Source organism: Vulpes vulpes, chromosome 16 (assembly GCF_048418805.1).
Source record: "Vulpes vulpes isolate BD-2025 chromosome 16, VulVul3, whole genome shotgun sequence".
Classification (NCBI taxonomy): Eukaryota; Metazoa; Chordata; class Mammalia; order Carnivora; family Canidae; genus Vulpes; species Vulpes vulpes.
The window spans coordinates 72,786,556-72,811,297 of record NC_132795.1 but is presented as its reverse complement, the minus strand read 5'-3'; the positions used below and the strand labels follow the sequence as shown (position 1 = coordinate 72,811,297).

Sequence of the window (24,742 nt, the reverse complement as noted above, 5' to 3'; positions counted from 1 at the left end):
CCAGGGAATGTTTCATGTCTAAACATAAGAACTATGTATCCTGCTGTTGGCTGGTGGCATGTTCTGCATATATCTGTTAGGTCCAATCAGCTTATGGTATTGTTCAAGTACTCTTTCCTTATTGACCATCTGTTTGGTTGTTACATCAATAGTTTAAAATGTGGATTGAAATCTCCTACTTTTATTATTTCTCCTCCCTTCAATTCTGTCAATGTGTCATATTTTTAGGAGTTCTGGGTTCATTGGGTTCAATGGGTGCATATATATTTATAATTATATCTTCCCGGTGGACTGACCCTTTTATCATTATATAATGCCCTTCTTTGTCTCTTGTAATAGTTTATGACTTAAAGTAGCAATAATTTGCTGATTTTTTTTCTTCTGCTTGATCAAGACTTTTAAAACTCTCTGATGAATTTTTCATTTCATAGTTATTCTTCAGATCCAGAATTTTCTTGGTTCTTTTTTATAGTTTCTGTCTGTATTTTTGTTGATATTCTCTTTTTGTTCATGCATCATTTTCCTGATTTTATGTAGTTGTCTGTGTTCTCTTTGAGCTCACTGAACATCCTTAGGACAGTTATTTTGAGTTCTTTGTCGGGTCGTTCAGAGAGCTCCCATTTCTTTAGGAAAGATTTCTGGAGACTTATTTTATTGCTTTGATTGAGCCACCTTTCCCTATTTCTTTATATGCCTCAGAATCTTCAGTGGAGATTTGAGTATTTGAAAAAACCAGATACCTCTCCCAGTCTAGTCTATACAGAATAGCTTCTTACAAGGAATGACCTTCACCAATCCTCTGGGCTAGAGATTCTGGGAATCCTTCAAACCTTTTCTGAAGAGTGCCTTATCCAGGCTTGTGTGTTTTCTCATTATTTAAAAAAAAAAAAAAGGTTTGGCCCCTTTCCTCTCAGGAGCCCATAATCTCTTACTCCCCCTGGTGCCTATTTTTGGTATTTCAGTGTCTGGTGCTGTAACAAGCCACGGAACACCCCTTTTTTATTAGCTACCCCTAAAATGGTATCCAGAGGGTACTGAGTGCTCTGAGTCACATGAGATGGAAACCAGTCTCTTGGGAAGTCCCCCAGAAAGCCAGAATGTTGGATGTGTGTTTCCTCTCTTCTGTCCCTTCCAAGGGGGAAGCCACAACTTACAAGTTTTCTCCTAATTACACTGCACTGTGCCAGGGAAGCAGGGGCACTAGCCTAGGCAAAATGCAACAATCTTTTCTATCCACTTTAATCTACTATTCTTCTTGGCTTTGTGTTTATCTTGAGTGCTGTGACCTCCTACCTGGTTTCTGGAATTCTCATAGAGGGAATTTGGTCCATATATTGATGAGTCCATATCTCTTAGGGGAGAATGGGGGCCTTGGGTTTCTTAGTCCACCATCTTGCTGACATCACTCCAATTTAGATTTTTTTAATAAGAATTTTTGCTGTTATCTGACAGGTTTGCTTGTGGATTGAGTCCTTTGGTTTTACTGGGTTTGCAATGTACTCTTCCAACACCCCAAATCTAAAGAAAGTCACCCTTTAAGCAGTAAGAAAATAATTAAGAAATGCCCTCCCCTTCCTTCCCTCTATATTTCTTTCTTCCTCCTGGCTCCCTGCTTCCTCCTTCTTCCTTTTCTTTCTCTCCCTCCATGGGAGTGTCAAATGTAGCAGTAGCTGGACTGGAAGTAGTATGCAGGACCTGGGCCATCACACCACACTGGCTTCCCCTGGAGTCATACTTGGGTTCATCAGCTCATAGAAAGTTTGCCTTCTGTTCTTTGTATACCAAAACAACGAAGCCAGAAAGTTTAGCCCTATGTAGGCCTATAAAAGGAGAAGAGGAGGGCAGCCTCAGTGGCGCAGCGGTTTAGTGCCACCTGCAGCCCGGGGTGTGATCCTGGAGACCCGGGATCGAGTTCCACGTCGGGCTCCCTGCATGGAGCCTACTTCTCTCTCTGCCTGTGTCTCTGCCTCTCTTTCGCTCTCTCTGAATAAATAAATAAATAAATCTTTAAAAAAAATAAAAGGAGAAGAGGAGATCCAAATAGCTAGAATGAGCTGGTAAAAGAATTACTGCACTGAGGCAAATATTTGGCTTTTGTTTTACTTCCCTTCCCTTTGCTTTGCTCTGTTTCCCAGAGTTATTCCTGGGCACAGTGTGTGAAATCTCTTCAAAGCTCAATTTTGGTCCTGCCAAATGGTAGGCCTAGGCAGAAGGGAATGGGCTCCAAATATGCCCAAAAAATTTGGAGGAAAAAAAAAAGCAATATATATCAAACTTCTTCAAGATCAGATCATCAGATTAGGTAGTAGGGAAGAATGCCTACCATAATTCACAGAGATGGTTATTTTTAACTCATGTAAGCTACCACAGTCTTGATGGACTGTCGAGTGTGCCTGTGGTTCTGTCAGCTGATAACCTGACATCTGTCTGAGAGATGGTTCTCAGGGGAGGTTTTGCTGGAAAACCATCTTTCCATGTGTTTTCTATTATGATCACTTTCTTTGTCTTTTTTCCTCCTTTTTTTTTTTTATTTTTAGATTAGATGCATATAAGCCCATGCGGTACTTAGAGAACAAGGCAGCTTTAAACAGGGCATTAGAACGGTTGAATTGGCCCATTTCATTGAAGGAGCTGTCGATGCTGGAAAATGAAATCCTCGCTGGGAAAATGTACATCCAACAGGCTATGGAACTCCAGGAGGCTGCCAAGAAGGAGAATCATGCAAACAAGTCACAAGGAGAGGTAGGTGCCCTGGAAGCGTCTATATGTCCTCCCTTCTTCCTGTCCCAAATCATTGCCATCCCTGTGTTGGCCTTCCTCTCCCTCTCACCTTCCTCCACACTGATTTCTATAAGAGTTAAAGCCAACTCAGTTAAAGTGTGTGAGGACTTCTTTTCAACATAAAGGAAATGCCATTTGATTTTACTATGACCTTCTTTTTTAAACAACACTCCTTTTAATTAAAAAACAAAACTAAGGGGGATCCCTGGGTAGCTCAGCAGTTTAGTGCCTGCCTTCAGCCCAGGGTGTGATCCTGGAGTCCCGGGATCGAGTCCCACGTCGGGCTCCTTGTGTGGAGGCTGCTCTCCCTCTGCCTGTGTCTCTGCCTCCCTCTCTCTCTCTCTCTCTCTCTCTCTCTCTCTCTGTGTGTGTGTGTCTCTAGTGAGTAAATAAATAAAATCTTAAAAACAAAAAAAAAAAAAAAAAAACTAAGCAGAAGTATAATATGGAGACCAAAGGCCTGAACCTTGCTATGAGCCAGACCAGGGTCCAGCCGCAGATCTGCACCTAATCCCTATGTTATCTTAGCCAGTTACTCCAGCTCTCTAGATTTTAAGTTTTTTTGTTTGTTTTGTTTAGATTTTAAGTTTTTTTATCTGTAAAATAATAATATTATTAGTATCTGCCTCATAGGGCTATTATGAGAGTAAAATGACTTTTTAAAATACTTCATGTTGAAAGCCACCCCCCATAAATGTTAGTAATTATTATTAATAAAACATACCTTTCAAAAAGAAAAAATATCTGACTGCCTTGTTATTACCACTGTGGATCACTTACTTTTAGCTTTCTTGTCCTCCTTAAGTTTTTTCACATAGAAACAGGGTTTCCATAATCATTTCATATTCGGCTCTTTTCCTTAATTGCAGTATAGGTGATACGTGATGTTAATTAGTCTCAAGTGTCAAAGCTGAAGGCTTTGACAATTTAATATGTTCTGCTGTGCACCACAGTGTAGCAACCCTCTGTCAGCACACAATGCTATTATAGTGCCATTACAGAGTGTTACAGTGCCATGTATTCCCTGCACTGTATGTTTCATCCCCAGGACTCACTCATTCCATAACTGGAAGCCTGTAGCTCCCACTTCCCTTCACCTATTCTGCTCATCCCCCCACTCCGTCCTCTCTTGCCACCATCAGTTCTCTGTATTTATGGATCTGATTCTGCTTCTTTTTATTTGTTTTTTTTTTAGATTCCACATACAAGTAAAACCATATGGTTTTTTTCTTTCTGTCTGACTTATTTCACTTAGCATAGTACCCTCTGGGTCCATCCTTTTTGTCACAGATGGCAAGATCTCATTCTTTTTTTATGGTTTAGTGATGTTTCACTGGGTATATATATGTATACACACACACACACACACATGCACACACACACACACACACCTTCTTTATCCATTCATCTATCAGTGGATACTTGGGTTGCTTCCATATCTTGGCTATTGTAAATGATGCTGCAGTAAACATGGGGTGTCTGTATCTTTTTGAATGAGTGTTTTCATTTTCTTTGGGTAAATCCCCAGTAGTGAAATTAATGGATCATATGGTAATTCTATTTTTAATTTTTTGAGGAATTTCCATGCTGTTTTTCCACAGTACCTTGTCAATTTACATTTCCACTAACAGTTCATAAGAGATCCTTTTTCTCCAGATCCTTGCCAACACTTGTTTTTTTTCTTCTTGATACTAGCTATTTTCACTGGTGTGAGATGGTATCTCCTTGTGTTTTGGTTTGCATTTCCCTCATGATTAGTGATATTGAGCGTCTTTCTATGTGTCTGTTGGCCATCTGTATGTCTTCTTTAGAAAAATGTCATATTCTGCTTTTTTTATTTGGCATTAGCTCATATGCTTTCTCAGATTTTTCTGAATATTCAGATTAATTTTTGGTGGTTATATAATATTTCATGGCATGTATTTTACCCTGATTTATTTAATTCTTCACTGAGTATTAGACATTTGGAATATTTTCAGTTTTCTTTCACTTGTATTAATGACTTCTATGGTGCATTTGGTTTATTCTGTTAGGACAGATTCTCAGGAGTGGAATCCTTGGTTCAAAGGGCATGAATATTTTGGGGCTCTAAATACTTGTTGCCAATATAATACTCCCTTTCTGACTGTGTGTGGGTGTGTGTAGACCTGGAATAAATCATTTGAAATCTTACTGAATTCTGTGTAATTTTGGTATATTACATAGTATTAATATACTAGTATTAATAGTATTAATAGTATAATAGTATAATATACTATTATATATTAATAGTATATATACTATTATTAGTATTATTAGTATTAATTAGTATAATAGTATTAGTATTAGTATAATTAGTATTAATAGTATAATACTAAATAAATTAGTATAGTACTATACTATACTAATAGTATAATACTAAATAAATTAGTATAGTACTAAATAAATTATACTAATAAATTAGTATTATTAGTATTAGTATATTAGTATATTAGTATATTAGTTTTAGTATAATACTAATTAGTATTATTAGTATTAGTATATTAGTATATTAGTATTAGTATAATACTAAATAAATTAGTATAGTACTATACTATACTAATAGTATAATACTAAATAAATTAGTATAGTACTAAATAAATTATACTAATAAATTAGTATTAATAGTATAATACTAAATAAATTAGTATAATTAGTATTAATAGTATAATAGTATAATATACTATTATATAGTATTAATATACTATATATTCCCAAAAAAATATACCCAAAGAACTGACCTTTGAGTTTCATCATTTTGGTTTTAGTCATTGCTAAGTGATACTGGCTTTGCTTGATTTTAAATTCTGTATTTGCTGCTCTGGATTCTTTGATTCTGTTTTGACTCTGTTTTTCTTTAGTTTTTTCTCCAACAAATCTCACTTTTCCCCTCCATTGTAGAAAACTATGTCTTTTGTGCAGAATGCAAATATTTTATCACAAAACATCTCATGGCTATTAATGTTATTCAAACAAAATGACTTCTCCAAAGAATTGTTTAGTATTCCCTTGGGAGGCACCATCTGATGCCTCCAAATATCTGGCTATCTGTTGGCCCTCACTGGATGCCCTGTGGGCACCCAAAAGTCAAGAAGACAAGTGAATTAACTCCCTGTCCCTGAAAATCTGCTCGTCTTTTCATCATGCCTCTTCTCTGTTCTTTTATTTTTTCACTGACATACTTATGAGTTCCTGCAAGGTGCCAAGCACTATTCTAGGTACTAAAAGTACCTAAACAGACAACCACATCCCACCTATATTCTAGTCAGGGAGAAAGACCAGTACAAGTCACAAATGAGGGACTTGCCCAAACTGAACTATAGAGACAGTGCCTAACAACAGATTTTGCTAGCATTATTTTTTTTTCTATACTTTATATTAAATTTAAAAATGGGAAGTGTTGCTGATGGAGTAAAAAAAAACGGCTCTTGTAATTCAGAATAACAATAGTGTGTTCTACTTGATTTGTCTGGAATCCTGGGAATCAAAAGTTCATTGTTCATGAGATATGAATTAATTGTTCTATTTTTTTATTATCTTAACCACAAAGTGGGAATAAAAATACTTTATATCATTTCTTTATCCAAAAATACTTGTTCATTTCTTATCACAGGTCAGATTCTATACTTGGCACAGGTGACCTCAGGCAGTGAAGAGCCTGTCTCAATCTTTTCTCTCTACTTGGGGGCCCCCCAAGGTGATAATATACATTGGACACAATATGGGGTTTATTAACTGCATTGAAGACATGGGTCCAGCTTGGTGAAGATGTATTGGAACAGAATGTAACATCCATGAGAGCTGAGACCTTGTTTGGCCTTTTTTTTTTTTTTTAAGATTTTATTTATTTATTCATGAGAGACACAGAGAGAGAAAGGCAAAGACATAGGCAGAGGGAGAAGCAGGCTCCATGCAGGGAGCACAATGTGGGACTTGACCCCAGGACTCCAGGATCACACCCTGAGCTGAAGGCAGACACTCAACTGCTGAGCCACCCAGGCATCCCTTGTTTGGCATTTTTTGTAGCCAACTGAGAATGGTACCTGGCACATGGTGGACACTTGACAACCATTTATTGAATAAATGAAACCCAGATCCTTATAGCAGAGGATTATAAATGTGAAAACAGAGGCATACACATAGACCAATTGGAAGGTGGGGAAAAGTGAACTGGGTAGTTGGAGGAGGCTCCACAGAGGGGATAGTTAAGTTTGATCTGGAATGATGTATAGGATTTAAGGGTTTGGGTGTGCAAAATGTTCTGAGTGAAAGAAATGGCCTATGCAAAGGCAGGGAGGTGGGATGAGCATGGCATGTTCATCAGGGATATAGCAGAACATAAGATAGGTAAGGGAAGATGGCACCAGAATACAAGGGATGTGGAATTCTCTTAGGAAATGGAAACCCAGGGAAGAGTTTTCAGCAAGTGGAAGACATTAACAGATTTGTATTTTGACAGCAGGATGAGGCCCAGTGTAGGAGGGAAAGACCCAGACTGGGTGCAAAACTCTGTTGAGCAGTGTTGAGTCCTTGAGCCAAGCCAGAACAGTGAGGAGGAAATAGAGAAAAGAGATATGAGCTTGTAGAAAGTGAATGTGCGGGCTGAACCACAAGCAAAGCTGAGGATGCCCAAAAACTTCCTGTCTTGGACATGGGAGAAACAAGCACTCCTTACCTCTGCTCCTCAGAGACAGTGTTCCCTGGCCAGCCCAATCTAATCACCTTGTCATTCTCTAACCCCTGGCCACATTTTTGTTGTTTTCACAGCACAATTAACTTGACATTATGTACTTGTTTGTTTATGATCTATCTTCTCTACTAGAATGAAGGTGGCCTTGGTCCATTGTATTCTAGGCATTCCCAGTGCCTAGAAAGTATTTGGTACCTTGTAGACACGCATAAGTATTCAAATGACTGAATGAAAGAATGAATAAGAGGAAGAACATATTTTCTGGGAAAGGTAATTCACTTTGAGTCCTCTTGATTCTTAGGTATCCCTGGGGTATCCAGGTGAGAAAGGCCACATGTTTGGAGCTTAGAAGAGAAGTCTGAATTGAGATAGTTTGAAGGTCATCTGAGGTAGTGAGAGAAAAATAGACAGTGGAAAGGATGGAGACAAGAAAGTTTGAGGAGCCGGAGGGTTCAGGGTAGAGTGCATGATGTGACAGCCCAAGCAGAGACGAAGAAAACCCTGGATTTGGAGTCACAGGCCTGGGTGCAGTTTCAGCGCTGCAAGTTTCTAGCTCTGTGGCCTTACTTAGGCCCCTAAGCTAGTTTCCTCATCTTTAAAATAGAAAAAGCACCTACCTTAAGGTGGTTGCTAGATAATGCGCATAGTATGCTTAGGGCAGCATGCAGCCCCAAGAGCTCAACGGTAAATGCACTCAACATGTATGACCCACTACTGCTACATCCATTGTTCAAGTTTTTATGGAGGAGTTTTGAAAAGTCATAAAGAAGGATGTCTCCAAGCCATTTGATTTGGCAAGAAGATCATTAGTGATCTTAGAATAATTTCATAGAATTCTGAGAGCAGAAGCCAGTTTGCAGTGGGTGAAGGAGTGGGTAGAACTGAAGAAAGCAGGTATAAGAAGTGAAGCTTTTGTTTCAAGATCTTCAGAGAGGAGGGAAGGAGAAATAGATGAGGAACTATTGGCATGAACTTGAAAACATGAGCTTGAGGAACTTGAGGATGAGCCAGAGTGAGACAAGACATTTAGTGTGTATAATGGTATTGATGGGTCCCACTGCTGCCCCTTCTTGGTCAGGGGTTAAGGTTTCCCCTTCACAGCCCTGTCAGCACATAGGGTGCGCAAAGCTCCCAAAGTCTGTTCTGGGAAGCGTCCATATGCCCAGCACAGTTATCCACAGGTAATGAATTGAGGTGGGGGGATGGCTTTCGTACTTGGCATCTTATCTTCAGAGTCCTTTCCACTCTTAACATAGCCCTTAGCAGTGAGATATCTTGCATATTATTTTCTTAAAATGATACTTCTCACCATGTGTTATCATTATGAGATATTTTAATTCTATATCTGTCATACCCCACTGGCTTGACTTTATGACCCACTAACAGGTCTTGCTCTCCTGTTGTGAAAAAATATTGGTTGGGACCAAAGCTCAAGATTGCAAGGGCTTGTATGACCTAGGGTGAAAATTCATCACAGATGAAAGTCATTTTTATATTTATATTTTTTATTCATATATAAATATAGTCTGATTATAAATTCTTTTAGCAAAGGCCAAAGATTCTGATGAATGATTGTAAATTGGAGAGCAAGAAACCGTCAGTTATTTATTAAGGTCCTCTGGAATTTATTGATAACATGTGACAAAAGGTGATCAAAGTTTGTTAGGAATGGGGATCCAATTGGAAATGCTCACACAGAGAAGGAAGTGGCCAGTGGTCACTTTGCTCTACTTAATCCACACCAGGGCATGTCATGTAGTCTGGATGTCTTTGGTTCTCTGATATGTAGTCGTTCCACTGGTTCCTGAGTTTGGGACAGCTTTGTGATTTTTCTGTTGGTGAGGATCAGATGTGGTGAGAAGTGGCTGCATATGATGATGTTAGGGTCACCTGTACCTTGCTTTTTCCACTCAGGCTTTGACTGATAGTCCTATGTTGTCCCCAGGATCAAACCTGAGGGGAGAACTATCATCCCACCTGCTCTGCCCACCATGGTCACAGTTGTGCATGACTGAAGAATTGCTTACCCTATTTCCATAACCCACTAGTTTTGTGGTGTCCCTAGAGACAGGTGCTTGGTTCACTGACCACGTAATGAAAGGAAAATTCTGAAGTCTGAAATTTTAAATTCCCCTTGAAAACTCCCTCCATTCACACCCTTCTTATTGTCATGATTGCAAATTTCACCATCATTTGCCAGTCAGAATTGTACTAAGGTGGAAATCACCTCTGGGCATCTGAATTATAATTAACCTTCCATAGTTTTCCCCAGGAATCTGGTATAGGCAGCCCAGCCATTCTATCCTACAACATATCCTTACTAAATAAGGTTTATTCTCCAGAGCAAATCCCATAGAACTCAGGCCCAGAAAGACCCAGCAGGCTCTTCACACTTATAACCCTGACTTCCTTGGAAAATTTGGAGGCAGAAAATCCTGTGAAGCATCTGTAAACAACCCTAAAAGAGTTCTTGGGAATGGATCTACACAGGTGGCCACACATGTTTATTTTTCCAAGTTGTGACCAGCAAGGAGTCTGGAATCCATGGTCTTTAGGGATGGTGCATTGAGTGCTCCACTCCATGTAAAACTAATCCAGGAGAGTGCTGGTGAGGATACAAGTGAGGCTAGGTGAGGTGGGACTAGAAGAATGAGAGAAGGAGAGAGACCTTTGGGGCTGGAAAACATCGTCAGGAAAACAGTGACTTTGTATAAGAGAAAGTTGGTTGGCAAGATTTAGAGAGAGATTTAAATTTTGAGTTGTATAAAATGGAGTCAGAATGAGTAGAACTGTTATCTTTGCTCCTAAATAATGGTTGGACCCATTGTCATTCTTGCATTTTACAATTCTTAATATTTCCTCTTTAAGGTCAGCAAATGCTCCAGGCTTGCCTTGTCCTTTAAAGGGAGAAGGGAGACCTCCCACCATTACCCTTTACAACTAGGCAGCCTTCCTCATTTACTGGGAAAACTTGAGTCTGTTCTCCTGATCCCCGAGTCTGTTAGGAAGGCTGACTCTCTGGTGACTGTGAATTGTTCTTAGCAGCACATAAGATCACCTGGTGGGAGGGCAGAGAATTAACAAGTCTGGGTTGTGCATCTGTGATGTTGCCATCACAGAAGGAATGACACATGCACATTCAGATGAGCACCTTGGAGGTGAGTTAACACCTGGAGACCTCAAATAGGCTCTTGAGGGGTGATGGTGGGAGGTGTAGCCAGGTAGAGCTGAAGTCTCAGAGACAACAAGGCACACTGATTAGACAGGACAGAGTGCTAAAGGGAGAGTGCCACCAGCCTCGTGACTGTGCCAGTTAGCTGGAGTCTTAGAATCTTACCCTAGAGTACCAATCACTGGAGGAAATTGAAAGAAGGGGGAAAAAAACTCGCACAAAATTTAAATATTATCTCAAAAGTTTTATGTCTAGGATCCTGATGTTCAGGCATGGGAAGAAGGGTGTCAGCTCTAGGGAATTCCCGAGGTGACGAAAATAACAGCCAGATTGTCTCTTCATTCTTCTAAAGCTAAAGACAACCCTCTTTGCTGGAGGTTTTAGCTGAGCAGACCTCAACATTGTCCTGCCACTAGGTTTTTTCTCTACCCTCAAGGTTTAGGGATGGTTATTGACTTCCCCATCTGGAGGAGAACAGAGTGTGGAGAGCTTATCAGTAGGGTCCAGGCAGGAAACAGAATCCCATTCAGTCAGTTCAAGTGAAGAAACATTAATGAAGTGGGCTCCTCATAAAGGTGGATATAGGTCTAAGGCAGCCAATGGGATTTGGGGCCCCCAGTCATAGCAATAGCAGGAAGTTGTCATCACCCCTAGACTTGAAACGGTAGAAGGAAATGGTGCTCCTGGAGCCCTCTGAGAGCTAAGTTCACTAGCAGGAGTAGGAGGTCATTCTAGAGAGACAAAGGTCAGAGAAGGAGCATGGAACCAACACCCCAGTCTTTCTTCCTCCTACTGCCCTCTGACCACCTGCTGCCATTGGCTCACCATGTCCAGAAGCCAGCCAGCAAGGGAAATAAATCAGATAATCCATGGAGGTCAGCTTCCTGGGGCATGGGGCAGGGCAGGGCCAAATGGATTTAGGAGCAGGTGGGTGGACCAGAGCAGCCAGCCACAAAGATGTCTTGAGAAGTTTTCTTAAAGGCCCAGCATTTATTTTTATATTATAGCCTTGTGTGAGATATGTACTTGTATATAGAAGATAGCTGGTTATGGTCCACACTTCAGGCAGGGATACAAAAGTAACTCCAGTATATGTCTTTTGTTTCTCTCTGGAGCAGCAACATATGGATAATTGAATCAGTAGCATCCGAATTACAGATGACAAGGCTGTGGTGATTTTCAGATTTAAATATTTAAAACATTTCACATTTTTGTCTTTGATTTTTCCCAGAAAGATCAATGAAGAAATATTCCTTGAGATGATGTTAAAGGTTTGCTCTTCACTAGGAAAATAATTTTATGCAGCGTCTAACGCATATATATTAGGTTCCTTGCCACTACCAAAGAAAGAAGAAGTAGGGGGAGAGGGAGGAGAAGGAGGAGGAGAAGAAGAAAAGAAAATTCTTTTTTTTTTTCCACAAAAGCCTTTTGAGTTGCAATTGATCAAGGTTTGTTGGAGATTTTACTTTCAGAGTGGTTAGCTCCATAGCCCAGCACTGCGTGGTATTAGGGAGCAGAAGATGGTTTTGTGGTTCAGAGCTCCATCCTGTGATTGGTTTCCTGTGCTTCCTAAGGAGCCATGCACAGCAAAGAACCACAAACTAGAGGGAGTGCTAAAGCCAGGCAATCCGTGATCTGCTCAGGAAGCAGGCCTCAGGAGAAGAAAGTGAAAATTGCATCTAATTTCTGGAAATGTGTGTTTCTTGTGTTGTGTTTTCTAAAGTTAAACTATTCCCCAAGGAAGACAGAGGAAAACAACTCCAGGAAAGCACTCCCCAACCCCCTGTTTGGATTTTAAAGCAAGGCTAGGTGTCCAAGACTCCTTCCAGGGGGTGATAATCCTCTCTGCATGTCTGCCTGGCCACAGCGTTCCCCTTAAGCTGTGGATTCATATGCAGTATCCTTAGTGTCCCTGTGGGCCCCAGTGCTGACCTGCTGTGCTCCTGAGAGGTCTTACAAGAAGACTTAACTTCCTTTTCATAAGGGCAGAGCCAAGGCAGAGCTTCACTCCTTTGGCATGATGGTTTGCCTCCTGTTAAAATGCAAATGTCCTGGGAAGGGAAGCACATGAAGCTCTCAGACTCATTTACTTGGGTGATCACTCCATGACCAAGAGGGGCTGGGCAGGAGTTGGCCACTCGTGATGCACATTTTCCTATAAGGCCTCCTCATTCTCTTTCCAGAACCTGTTTTGAAAGGGGTTGCAGATCCCAGATAATCCCAGGGTCAAGGAAACTCTTCTAAATCTGAATGAGAACAGAGATAGTGAAGGTCAGCAAATGCCCAGGCTGGCCTTGTCCTTTTCACCAAGATTTTAAAGGGAGTTGAATTATTTACAGAGACGGTTTGCAAATGTTCTGGTCTTATATTTAGGTATCCTAGAGAGAGGAAAGGTCAAAACCTTTGATGATACTCATAATAATGAGTATTATTTTGATTACAGCAGTCACGGACTTTAATTGGTCTTAAAGAGAAAACATGGAGAGAGAAGCATGCTGGAGCTGCTGGGTGTCAGCAGTTCCTTGATTTGGGGCAAAAAAAATCTAGTAGTGGTTTCAAAACAAGATTTGGAACCAAAGACTAATTCTAGTTAAGTTGTAGAAATGCTCTCTATACCTAATGTGGAAGCACATTGTCAAGTGGAAAATTTTAAAGCATCAAACATTTAGTAACTTCACTGTCCCACTAATGCAAACCTGAGAGCATGACCTCGAAATTAAATAATAAATGAAAGGAGGGTGGCTCCATTTTTGATCCTGCTCTACATCACCTGGTAATTGAATCTGACAAAGAAATGAATTGGATTCTCTAAATTTTGGAAACAAGGCAAAATCAAATTATCCAGTGACCAGCATCATTGCCCATCTGACTTCCACACTGAGACTAGCATGCAACTGTTCTCATGTACCTAAGCCTAGATATATGTTGCCTTATTTGTTGGTAGCATTTTTGTTTTCACTCTCTACCCCCTTCTGACTTGTCTTCTGTAGATTTCTTTGTGAAATAAGTCAGTCAAGAAGGACAAATATCATGTGATTTCAGTCATATGTGGAATTTAAGAAACAAAACATATGAACATAGTGGAAGGGAAAGAAAAATAAGAGGAAAATTGAGATGGAGGCAAACCATAAGAAATGGTGAAGTCTAGGAAATATACTGAGGGTTGCTGGAGGGGGAATGGGAGGGGGAATTAGGTAACTAGGCATTAAAGAGGGCACTTGATGTAATGAGAACTGGATGTTATATGCAACTGATGAATCACTAAATTCTGTCTCTGAAACTAATTTTTTAAAAAAGGAATAAAAACCCAAAAAACTCAATGACATGTTTGTATTTTATGTGTGCATAGATGAAGCATGCCAGGAAAAGACATGGCTGTACAGTGTCTCTAAAATCTTTGGCAAGATTTAAAAATTGTGGCACATCATCTTTCTGGAAAGGTGCTTTCAACATCATGGCTGAAGAGATGATGGTGTGTCTAGCTGCCCTTATTGCTGTCTTTCCATCTTGGCAAACCAATGTCATGTTTCTGTGGAATGAACCATTGTACTAAAGTTGGCTATATAAGTTTGCTTTCCCATGGCTATTCTACTTAATCTGTGGTGTAGCTGAATTGATTTTGTAAGGATATGAATGAATCATTGAGGGTACGGTGAATAGTTCCTTCCATAAAGCTACATGTTGTAGAAACAACCAGAAATGAATTATTGCCAGTAGTAGTAACAGTTGGACTCAAAAGCAGAGTAAATGTGTTGTGTGTACAAAGCTCTTTAGTTCTATAATGGTCCTTTCAGGTGAACCCATAGGTATATGAGTAATTTGAAGTAGTTGATATTTTTGAGCCAGGCATTTTCTCAGGTGGCGGTTTTCAAGGTGTGAAAAACGAACATGATAGCACTCTGTGTTGCTACTGTTAATTTTGTTACCTATCCAGGGAAGGTCTTCACAGAGTAAATGATGATTCTATATTAGTTGAATTGGGAAGTGAGTGACAACTATAGAGAGAAAAAAAAAGCTCTCTGATGATTTCAGGCCATTGACTTCACAGGTTTGTACCTATGAAAATATAGAAAGCATTTTTATCAGTACTCCAAAATCAATATTTGGAATCTAGAGATAAAGGAGGCTAGTTACATGATGTGATTATACTCATTTAGAACTTTTAAATATATCTAGGCATAGATTCTAGTAAGTGGCTTGTCTCTTATGTTGATGAAATCTGAAGGGGGGAAGTTGCCTTTCTGGGATCAACATGGACATCTTTTTGGAAATCAGGATGTTATCCATCTGGAGGTGGAGAGGCTGTCTGGTGACCTCCATGGTTGCTTGGTCTGTGATGTGGACAGTGTGATATGAAGCAAGGTGGGTTTATAAGTTAAACTGTATGTAGAGGTGATGTTTTTAAACAACAGCTGATTTAACTTGGCATGTTTCAGATTCCCAAGATTCTAACTTCTATCAGTAATGAGAATATTTTACCTGGAGATTTCCACTGAGGAAATGATTATAGGAAACTAGTATGGGCATCTCTTTGGAGTATTATGATGGAATATCATGCTACTCATGTTCACGGTTCTGGTTATTGCATTGCCCTTAGGTTTAAAAAACTGCAAAAAAAGATATCATGCTAGTGTCCTAGTCTTTGTATATACATGGTCTCACAGTTTCTCCAGTAGTGCAGAAAAAGGTCTAGTAAGGTCTAGATTCTTCTGGACAGAAATATGAATTAGGATATATTAGAAGTCATTTAGTTTGTACCATCTCTTTACTTATGCAGAAATTAAAGCCCAAAAAATGTTAAAAGATTGCAAAGTCACACAGCCAACTAGCCAGCAGTTGGTCCTATTTCTCCTGTCTCTTGGTCCAGCTTCTGCCCTTTAAGGCCGTCTCCGACTGCAGTAGGTCATTCTGAAGCTCCCGTGGGAAGGATTACTTAGGTTTCTCATCTGAGTAAAAGCCCAGAAACAAATACGTAATATTCACTATATGCCCCAGTGATGTTGGGGCATTCTCTTTGACATAATAACTGCATCAGTAAAAATAGACATTCCATGAGGATGGAGGAATTCCAGCAAAATCAGGTGAAAATGGAGCATCATAAATAGAAGAGTGGCATTCAGCTTACATTTGTATCCATGGCTGCATAGGCCACAACCTGCACAGGTGTGAAGTCTTGTTAATATCCCACAGTTCCTTCAAGAGCCCTTAACTCCTTTGGTTCATTATTTCATTACTTCTGAGGCCCTGGCTCTATGTTTTCATCTCCCCAGATAAACCATACTCCCACTTCTTTTGATGAACCTAAAAAGCATCTCTAAACAGATCCAAATGTTAGATGGCTGCAACAAAATCGGTAACATCAGGGCACCAGGGAAATGAGCCTACTTATTTCCAGAGCCCAAATTGTACTGAACATGAATAGTGACCCAAGAGCAAATTGTGTTCAGAGTTTCTGAAGTTATTTAAATGTTTATAGTCAATTGTTTTCATAAATTAGAGTCTTCCTTAACTGAAGACCAGTATATGGACGCATAAAATATGCATTGAAGGCTTTATTTGAAATATAGCTATACTATTACAAAAAAGTGACATCAAAAAGCATGTAGAAGCACTTTATATCATGGAGGAGAGGGACATTTGATGATCTGTGAAAAGAAGAAGCTAGAGAGTGATGTCATGGGGGCACTCTGATTAGGATGGAGGACTCATTTCATTGAGAAAACCAAGTATTAGTAAGTTAATGGATAGGAAATTTCTTTTTAATGAAACAAATCTAAGGAAAAATCCCCCATTTCACAATGTAGTGATCTGAAGAAAATAGACCTTTTTGGTTTATCTTTTAAGAGTAAGTTCAGAAGGTTGTGTGCTCATTCATTCATTCAGCCCACTGTATGCAGAACACCATGAACAGCTCATAGAACAAACCAGAAGTAAATGATTGTCTATTTTTACCTTTTTAAAAAAACACAGATTTATGGAAATTTGATTTTCATATTGTAAAATTTACCTACTTCAGGTAGGTAAATTTCAGTAAAACTGACAAAACTGTCAACACCCACCAAATCCAGTTTCAGAATATTTCCATCATCCCAGAAAGATCCCTCATGCCCATTTGCAGTCATCTCTGCACGCCCAATCCCAGATAACAATTAATTTCTATTTCTATAAATTTGCCTTTTCTATGCATTCTTCATATAAGTGGTTGAATAATATTTCATTGTATGGATATATGACATTTTGTTTATCCTTTTTCCCCAGTTAATGGACATTTGGATTATTTCTACTTTTTCATTATTGTGAATAATACTGATATGAATACATACAAGTCTCTGTGTGGTATAAGTTTTCATTTTTCTTGACTAGATATCTAATAATGGTATTTCTGGGGCATATAGTAAGTTCATGTTTAATTTTAAAAGAAATTACAAAAAATTTCCCAAAAGTATTGAAAATCAATTGACCATAAATGTAGAGATTTGTTTCTGGACTCTGACTACTATTCCAGTGACGATAAGACTATCCTCATGTCAGTACTGCACTTTCTTGATAACAAGTTTTGAAATCAAGAAATATAAATCCTATAAATATGTTATTTTTCCACATTGTTTTGGCACTTTTATTTATTTTTTAAAAGATTTTATTTATTTGACAGAGACCATGCATAAGTGGAGGGAGCAGCAGGTGGAGGGAAAGTCAGGCAGAGAGAGAGGGAGAAGCAGGCTCCCCACTGAGCAAGGAGCCCAATGTGTGGCTTGATCCCAGGACCCTGGGATCATGACCTGGGCCAAAGGCAGACACTTAATCAACAGAACCATCCAGGTGCCCCCTTTTTGGCACTTATAATTTTAGTATCTCAATTTCTACAAAAAACTTACTGAGATCTTGATATGAATTATATTGGATCTATAGGTCTGTTTGGGAAAAACGACTATTAACAATATCAAGGTTTCCAATCCATTAACATGATATGTCACTCATTAGACCTTTAGTTTCTCTTAGCAATTTTTTTTATTGAAGTTCAATTTGCCAACATATAGCATAACACTGAGTCCATCCTGCCAAGTGCCCCCCTCAGTGCCCATCACCCAGTCACCCCAACCCCCCCACCCACCTCCCTTTCCACTACTCATTGTTTGTTTCCCAGAGTTAGGTGTCTCTCATGTTTTGTCACCGTCACTGATATTTTTACTCATTTTCTCTCCTTTCCCTTTATTCCCTTTCACTTATTTTTATATTCCCCAACCCCAAATGAATGAGACCATATAATGTTTGTCCTTATCCGATTGGCTTATTTCACTCAGCCTAATACCCTCCAGTTCCATCCACATTGAAGCAAATGGTGGGTATTTGTCATTTCTAATGGCTGAGTAATATTCCATTGTATACATAGACCAAATATTCTTTATCCATTCATCTTTTGATGGACACCAAGGCTCCTTCCACAGTTTGGCTATTGTGGACATTGCTGCTATAAACATTGGGGTTTATAGGGGTGCAGGTGTTCTGGCGTTTCACTGCATCTGTGTCTTTGGGGTAAATCCCCAGCAGTGCAATTGCTGGGATGGATTGGAAGAATTAATATTGTGAAAATGTCAATGTTACCCAGGGCAATTTACACATTTAATGCAATCCCTAGCAAAACACCATGGACTTTCTTCAGAGAGTTGGAACAAATCATCTTAAGATTTGTGTGGAATCAGAAAAGACCCAAATACCCAGGGGAGTATTAAAAAAGAAAACCAGAGCTGGGGGCATCATGATGCCACATTTCAGGTTGTACTACAAAGCTGTGGTCCTCAAGACAGTGTGGTACTGGCACAAAAACAGACACAGATCAATGGAACAGAATAGAGAATCCAGAAGTTGACCCTCAACTTTATGGTCAACTAATATTTGACAAAGCAGGAAAGACTATCCACTGGAAAAAAGACAGTCTCTTAGCAATGTTTCATAGTTTTCAGTGTATAGGTCTTTCACTTAAATTTAATCCTAAGTATTCTACTCTTTTTGATGCTGTTATAAATGGAATTATTTTCTTTATTTTCAGATTGTTCATAGCTGGTACATAGAAATACAATTGATTTTTTTTTTTGCATATTTGTCTCATATCATGACATCCTACTGAACTTGTTAATTAATTCTAGTAGTTGTTGGGTGGATTCGGGTGGATTCCTTAGAGTTTTCTACATAGAAGATCATATCATTCCTAGATAAAGACAGTTTATTTATTCTTTCCAATCTGGATGCCTTTATTTTTTTCTTGCCTGATTGCACTGGCTGGAACCTCAAATACAACGTATAGGAGTGGCTGAGTTCTTTGCCTCCTTTCTGGTCTTTTTTTTTTTTTTTTTTCCTCCTTTCTGGTCTTAAGGGGAAATCATTCATTCTTTCACCATTAAGGATCATGTTTACTGTCGGCTTTTCATAGATGCTTTTCACCAAGGTGAGAAAGTTCCCTCCTATTCCCACCTTATTGAAAGTCTTTTCATGAAAAGGTGTTGGATTTTGTCAAATGCTCTTTCTCCATACATTAAAATAATACAGCTTTTGTCCTTTATTCTAGTAATGTAGTGTATCACTTTGATTTGTGGATGTTAAATCAGCTTTGCATTCTTGGGATACTTGGTTGTTGTGTACAATCCTTCTTGTATGTCGCTGGAGTTACTTGCAAATAGATTTTTGCATCTATATTCATGAGGGATATAGGTCTATACTTCCCTTTTCTTGTATCTTTGTCTGGTTTGGTATTGGGATAATACTTGGCCTTTCCTTCTCCTCTGTGTTTTCTGGAGTGCCTCTCTCCAATCCTCCAGCAATGGTCCTCACATTTATTGGGAATTAAAAATATTGACTGTTCTAGATGATGTAATGGAGGCTTTGGGGTTTTAGGGGGAGTGGAGGGTGGCAGGAATTGGGTCTTTCTATTAATGATCAGCTTAACAAGCATAGAAAATAGGATTTTAGGGGATCTCTGGGTGGCTCGGCGGTTTAGTGCCAGCCTTTGGCCCAGGGCGTGGTCCTGGAGTCCCGGGATCGGGTCCTGCGTCGGGCTCCCTGCATGGAGCCTGCTTCTCCCTCCTCCTGTGTCTCTGTCTCTGTCTCTCTCTCTCTGTGTGTATCATAAATAAATAAATAAATAAATAAATAAATAAATAAATAAATAAAAAGAAATAAATATTTTTTTAAAAAATTAAAAAAAAAGAAAATAGTAAAAAAAAAAATAGTGGGTATTTGTCATTTCTAATGGCTGAGTAATATTCCGTTGTATACATACCCACCATTTGCTTCAACGTGGATGGAACTGGAGGGTATTATGCTGAGTGAAATGAGTCAATCAAAGAAGGACAAACATTATATGTTCTCATTCATTTGGGGAATATAAATAATAGTGAAAGGGAATAGAAGGGAAGGAGAAGAAATGGGTAGGAAATATCAGAAAGGGAGACAGAACATAAAGACTCCTAACTCTGGGAAATGAGCTGGGGGTGGTGGAAGGGGAGGAGGGCGGGGGATGAGAGTGGATGGGTGACGGGCACTGAGGGGGGCACTTGATGGGATGAGCACTGGGTGTTATTCTGTATGTTGGCAAATTGAACACCAATAAAAAATAAATTTATTATTATAAAAAAAAGAAAATAGGATTTTAGAGTTAGACTCTACAAATCAAAATAATGCTACCGATTTCTTCATGTAGTGAACACAGCATGACATTCACTTCAAGCCTTGACTCATACGGTACTGTTTGGAAATTAGAGAGTGGTCCTTTCATTTGCTTTTACTGAAATTGCCTGTGGGCAAAATCTTCTGGAGAGATTATAACTGAGCTGGGCTTTGGACAGATTATTTGAACAGGAAGGACCTTGCTCATTTTTAAACATCTTTTTCCTCTGTATTTTTCAGAGTGGATCATTTCTGTTGATTTGTTTTCAGGCTTTTTTCTTCTGTCATATCAGTCCTGCTATTGAGCCCTTCCAGACATTGTGTTTCTTACTTCTAAGACTTTCTTTTTTTTATATAGTTTATATTTCTCTGCTGAAAACAACTACCTTACCATTCATCTCAAAAGTATTCAACCACATGACCATGGTTATAATTGCTGATTTAAAGTCTTTATCTGATCTCAGTGTTATGATCTACTGATCACCTTTTTAAAAAAAATTTTCAAACTCTTTTTTCTTTTTTAAGATTTTATTTATTTATTCATGAGAGACACAGAGAGAGAGGCAGAGACATAGATGGAGAGAGAAGCAGGCTCCCTACAGGGAGCCTGATGTGGGACTTGATCCCAGGACTCCAGGATTATGACCTGAGCCAAAGGCAGATGCTCAAACACTGAGCAACCCAGATGTCCCTACTAATCACCTTTTAACTTTAGAATTGGTCATATTTGCTTGCTTTTTAAAAGTATGTTGTATTTTGGATTGTTTGCTGGATATATTGAATATTATGTATAAAGACCCCGGATCCTATTTAAATTCTCTGGAAAAGGTTCACTTTTTTGTGTTTTAACAAAATTTGAGTAAGTTTAGATTGCAAATATGTCTCACTTTTTATGGGCATTGGTTCTCATATATCAGTTCATAAACCCATGGTTTTTAAAAAAATATTTATTTATTTGATAGAGAGCATGCACAGGGGGTAGGGGCAGAGGGACAGGCAGACTCCCTGCTAAATGGGGAGCCCCACATGAGGCTCAACACAGGGCTCAATCTCAGGACCCTAAGATCATGACCTGACCCAAAGTCAGATGCTTAACTGACAGAGCCACTCAGTTTTATATATCTGTTTTAAAAGCCTATTCCCAATAACATATAAAGTATTCCAGAGTGGTTATACTTCTGTATATTTTGATAGTGCAGTTCTCAATAGAGAATCCCAAGCTACCTTGTATCTGTGATTTTTATGGTCTGTGTTGATCTCTTTAAATCAATTATTAATTAATGTTTTATATTTTTTTAGCAACAAAAAGTTCAAGGAAATCCAACAAAGAAAACGAAACCAAAAAAATTGGATCCTCTCAAAGGTCAGAAAGTTATTGCAAGATGTGATGAAAATGGCTTTTATTTTCCAGGTAATATTTTCTTTTGTAATATTTCTTTATTAAATAATATGATTATCAGGGACCCAAAGTTCTCAAACTGTGTTTTCCCCAGAACACTGACATTTCATGGGCTGTACTAAGATATTCCACTTCTAAAATGAAATGATGATGGGGTTTCTACCTATATTTGTGGGGGAAAAAAGTCAGAAAATGTATATATTTTAATCTTTCATTTGTTTAATTAAAAAATTGTACTATACATCTAGTTCTATGTATGTAGTATGCCTAAAGTGCTGGTTTGGTGTAGTGAGCAAACAAATGAAAATTCTTGTCTTCACGGAGCTTACATTCTAGTGAGAGAGACAGACAAGCAAGCAAACAAATATATAATGTGTCAGATACAATGCTATAAAGAAAAATCAAGCTACAAAGGGAATTGAGAATGTCAAGGTAAAGGCTGCAATTTAATTTATTTATTTATTTATTTATTTATTTATTTATTAAAGATTTTATTTATTTATTCATGGGAGACACAGAAAGAGAGGCAGACACATAGGCAGAGGGAGAAGCAGGCTCTCTGTGGGGCGCCCGACGTGAGACATGATCCCAGAACTCTGGGATCACATCCTGAGCTACCCAGGCATCCCGAAAGGTGCAATTTTAAATATGGTGGTCAATGAAGAACTTCTGGAGAAGGAAGGCAATGTGTGAATAAGATTATCTGGGGGAAAAGAGTCTTTTTTTTTTTTTAAGATTTATTTATTTGAGAGTGAGGGAGCACGAGCAGGGTTGGGACACAGGGAGAGGGAGAGAGAGAATCCTCAAACAGACTCCATGCTGAACAATCCTCTGGATGTGAGGATCTACCCTAGGACCCTGAGATCATGACCTGAGCTGAAGTCAAGAGTCAGATGCTTAACCTACTGAGCCACCCAGATGCCCCTGGGGGAAGAGTCCTAAGTAGAGGGAACAATAGTACAGAGTCCTGAGGCTGGGGTGCATATGGCATGTTGGTGGAAAGGTCCAGTGTGGCTAGACCTGAGAGCTTTTCCCAAGAGTTTCTGGGACATGTGATCCTGAAGGAATCAGCCAGGTGAAGTTCAAGTGAGAGCCTTGTGGACAGTAAAAGTGATATGTAGCTAGAGATGGAAAAAAACATTTTATATCTAGAGAAATAAAACAGATTACGACTAGAACCCAGAAAGCAAAGAAAGGGAAGAAAATAATAAAGGTCTTCAGAGAGGGAAGTACAGGGCCATTCATAAAAGTTCATGTTAAGAAGTTTGGACTTCACTGGGGAGCCACATGGAAAGCAGGGAAGAACATCATCACACTTGAAGCTCACAGAAGCTATCTCTCATTGTGTGAAGAGTGGATAAGGAGTGGGTTGGAATGTCCCTCAGGTCCCTGGTTTGGGCCATATGATAGATAGTGGTATCAACAGGACATGTTGGTATGCACGGGAAGATAATGATGTGTCTGTGACATGATGAATTGTAGGTGCACTACTTATGTGTTGATATCTCAAAAATCTGTCTTCAGACAGGTTTCCTTCTGAATTGCTTCCAATTGCTGAAGTTGTCAGAAAAGCAGTTAAAGTTAATGATCTAGAGTCTCAAGAGGAAATCTGTCTGGAGATAAGAGATTTTTGAGACATCAGCACATAAGTGTCATTGATATCATGGGACAGGCCTGTGGGGAAAAGAGAGCTTAGGGAGAGCCCTGAGGAAGATCCATGGAGCAGAAAAATGAAATGGCAGAAACATAGCCGGTCTTGCATAGGCACTATCTGTCAATCATCAGTTAAAAGCAGCATTCTTTATTGATTAAATTTCATTAAATCTTCTTTTTAAGTGTGAAAAAATACTTCGCAGGAGTTTTGGTTTCCAGCAGGCATATGTAGAGAACTGACAACTAGGACATTTTCTTTGAAATTCACTAGATATGCATTGGAGCTGGCTGGATGAGAGTAATTAAATACGGATCAGAGCATTTGAGATGAGCTCATAGGCCAAGGCACAAAACACATTTTTGCAAGAGCAGGGTCCCCAAACCTTCCCTTTCTCTAGGACTCAGATTTGCTGGGTGGCGATTATGGGGGGCCACCCCTGCTTGATTTTCTGAACCCTGGAGAGAGGTGGGAAGCTAATTTGGCAATTGAACAGAAGTACAGGAAAGGACTGGCTTCCAAATGGCTGCATTAGGGTTTGGGATTAGTTTGCAGGCCAGGGTCCTGGAGAAAAGTAGAACAGCTCAAACTTTTCCTCCTTACCATTCTTGTGTGATAAGAAATGCTAAAGACCTGCTACTAACAGTCTGAGGAAGTAGAGGAAGCAGGTAATGCCACATGGTCACGTGCAATTCCTGAGATCACGACAGCAATGATTATTGCCCTGTTCTGTTTTTTTCTTCAAATATGCAATTAGAGGGACACCTGGGTGGCTCAGTGGTTTAGCGTCTGCATTTGGCTCAGGGCGTGTTCCCAGGGGTCCGGGGATTAAGTCCCACATCAGGTTCCCCACAGGGTACCTGCTTCTCCCTCTGCCTATGTCTCTGCCTCTCTCTGTGTACCTCTCATGAATAAAAAGATAATCTAAATATGCAATTAGAGCCAGAGAGTGCACACCCCTAACAGTTGCATGGGATCTGGCTATTCGAGAATTGTTAATTTGTGGCTGTGATTAAGCTCAGATAAGTCTGTGTGGAGGAAATACACATTTGAATTTAGTCATATAATTAGTAAGTTGGATTAGTGGCTGGTTAGTCAATACTGACTCAGACAAATCAAATGATCATGCCTGTGTTCCTAGATGGTGCTTGATTTTTGTTCCTTCTCCCCTCTAAAGTCAGTAAATCTTTCATTGGGAATTTCAACCCAACCCATAGAGTTATTTTTTTATAAAAAATAAATTCAAACTTACAGAAAAGTTTTAAGAATAATAGAGAACTTGGGGATCCCTGGGTGGCTCAGCAGTTTGGCGCCTGCCTTTGGCCCGGGACATGGTCCTGGAGTCCCGGGATCGAGTCCCACATCGGGCTC

The 24,742-nt window shown here is 39.3% G+C and overlaps 1 protein-coding gene across 1 annotated transcript in view; it reads left to right on the top strand.

Annotated features, from left to right (window-relative positions):
- VWA3B (von Willebrand factor A domain containing 3B) overlaps window positions 1–24,742 on the top strand; it is a 201,851-nt gene that overhangs the window by 157,918 nt on the left and 19,191 nt on the right. Inside the window, 2 exon segments of the mRNA XM_072742949.1 lie at window positions 2,538–2,742; window positions 21,621–21,732. Coding sequence (XP_072599050.1) covers window positions 2,538–2,742; window positions 21,621–21,732 — 317 coding nt within the window.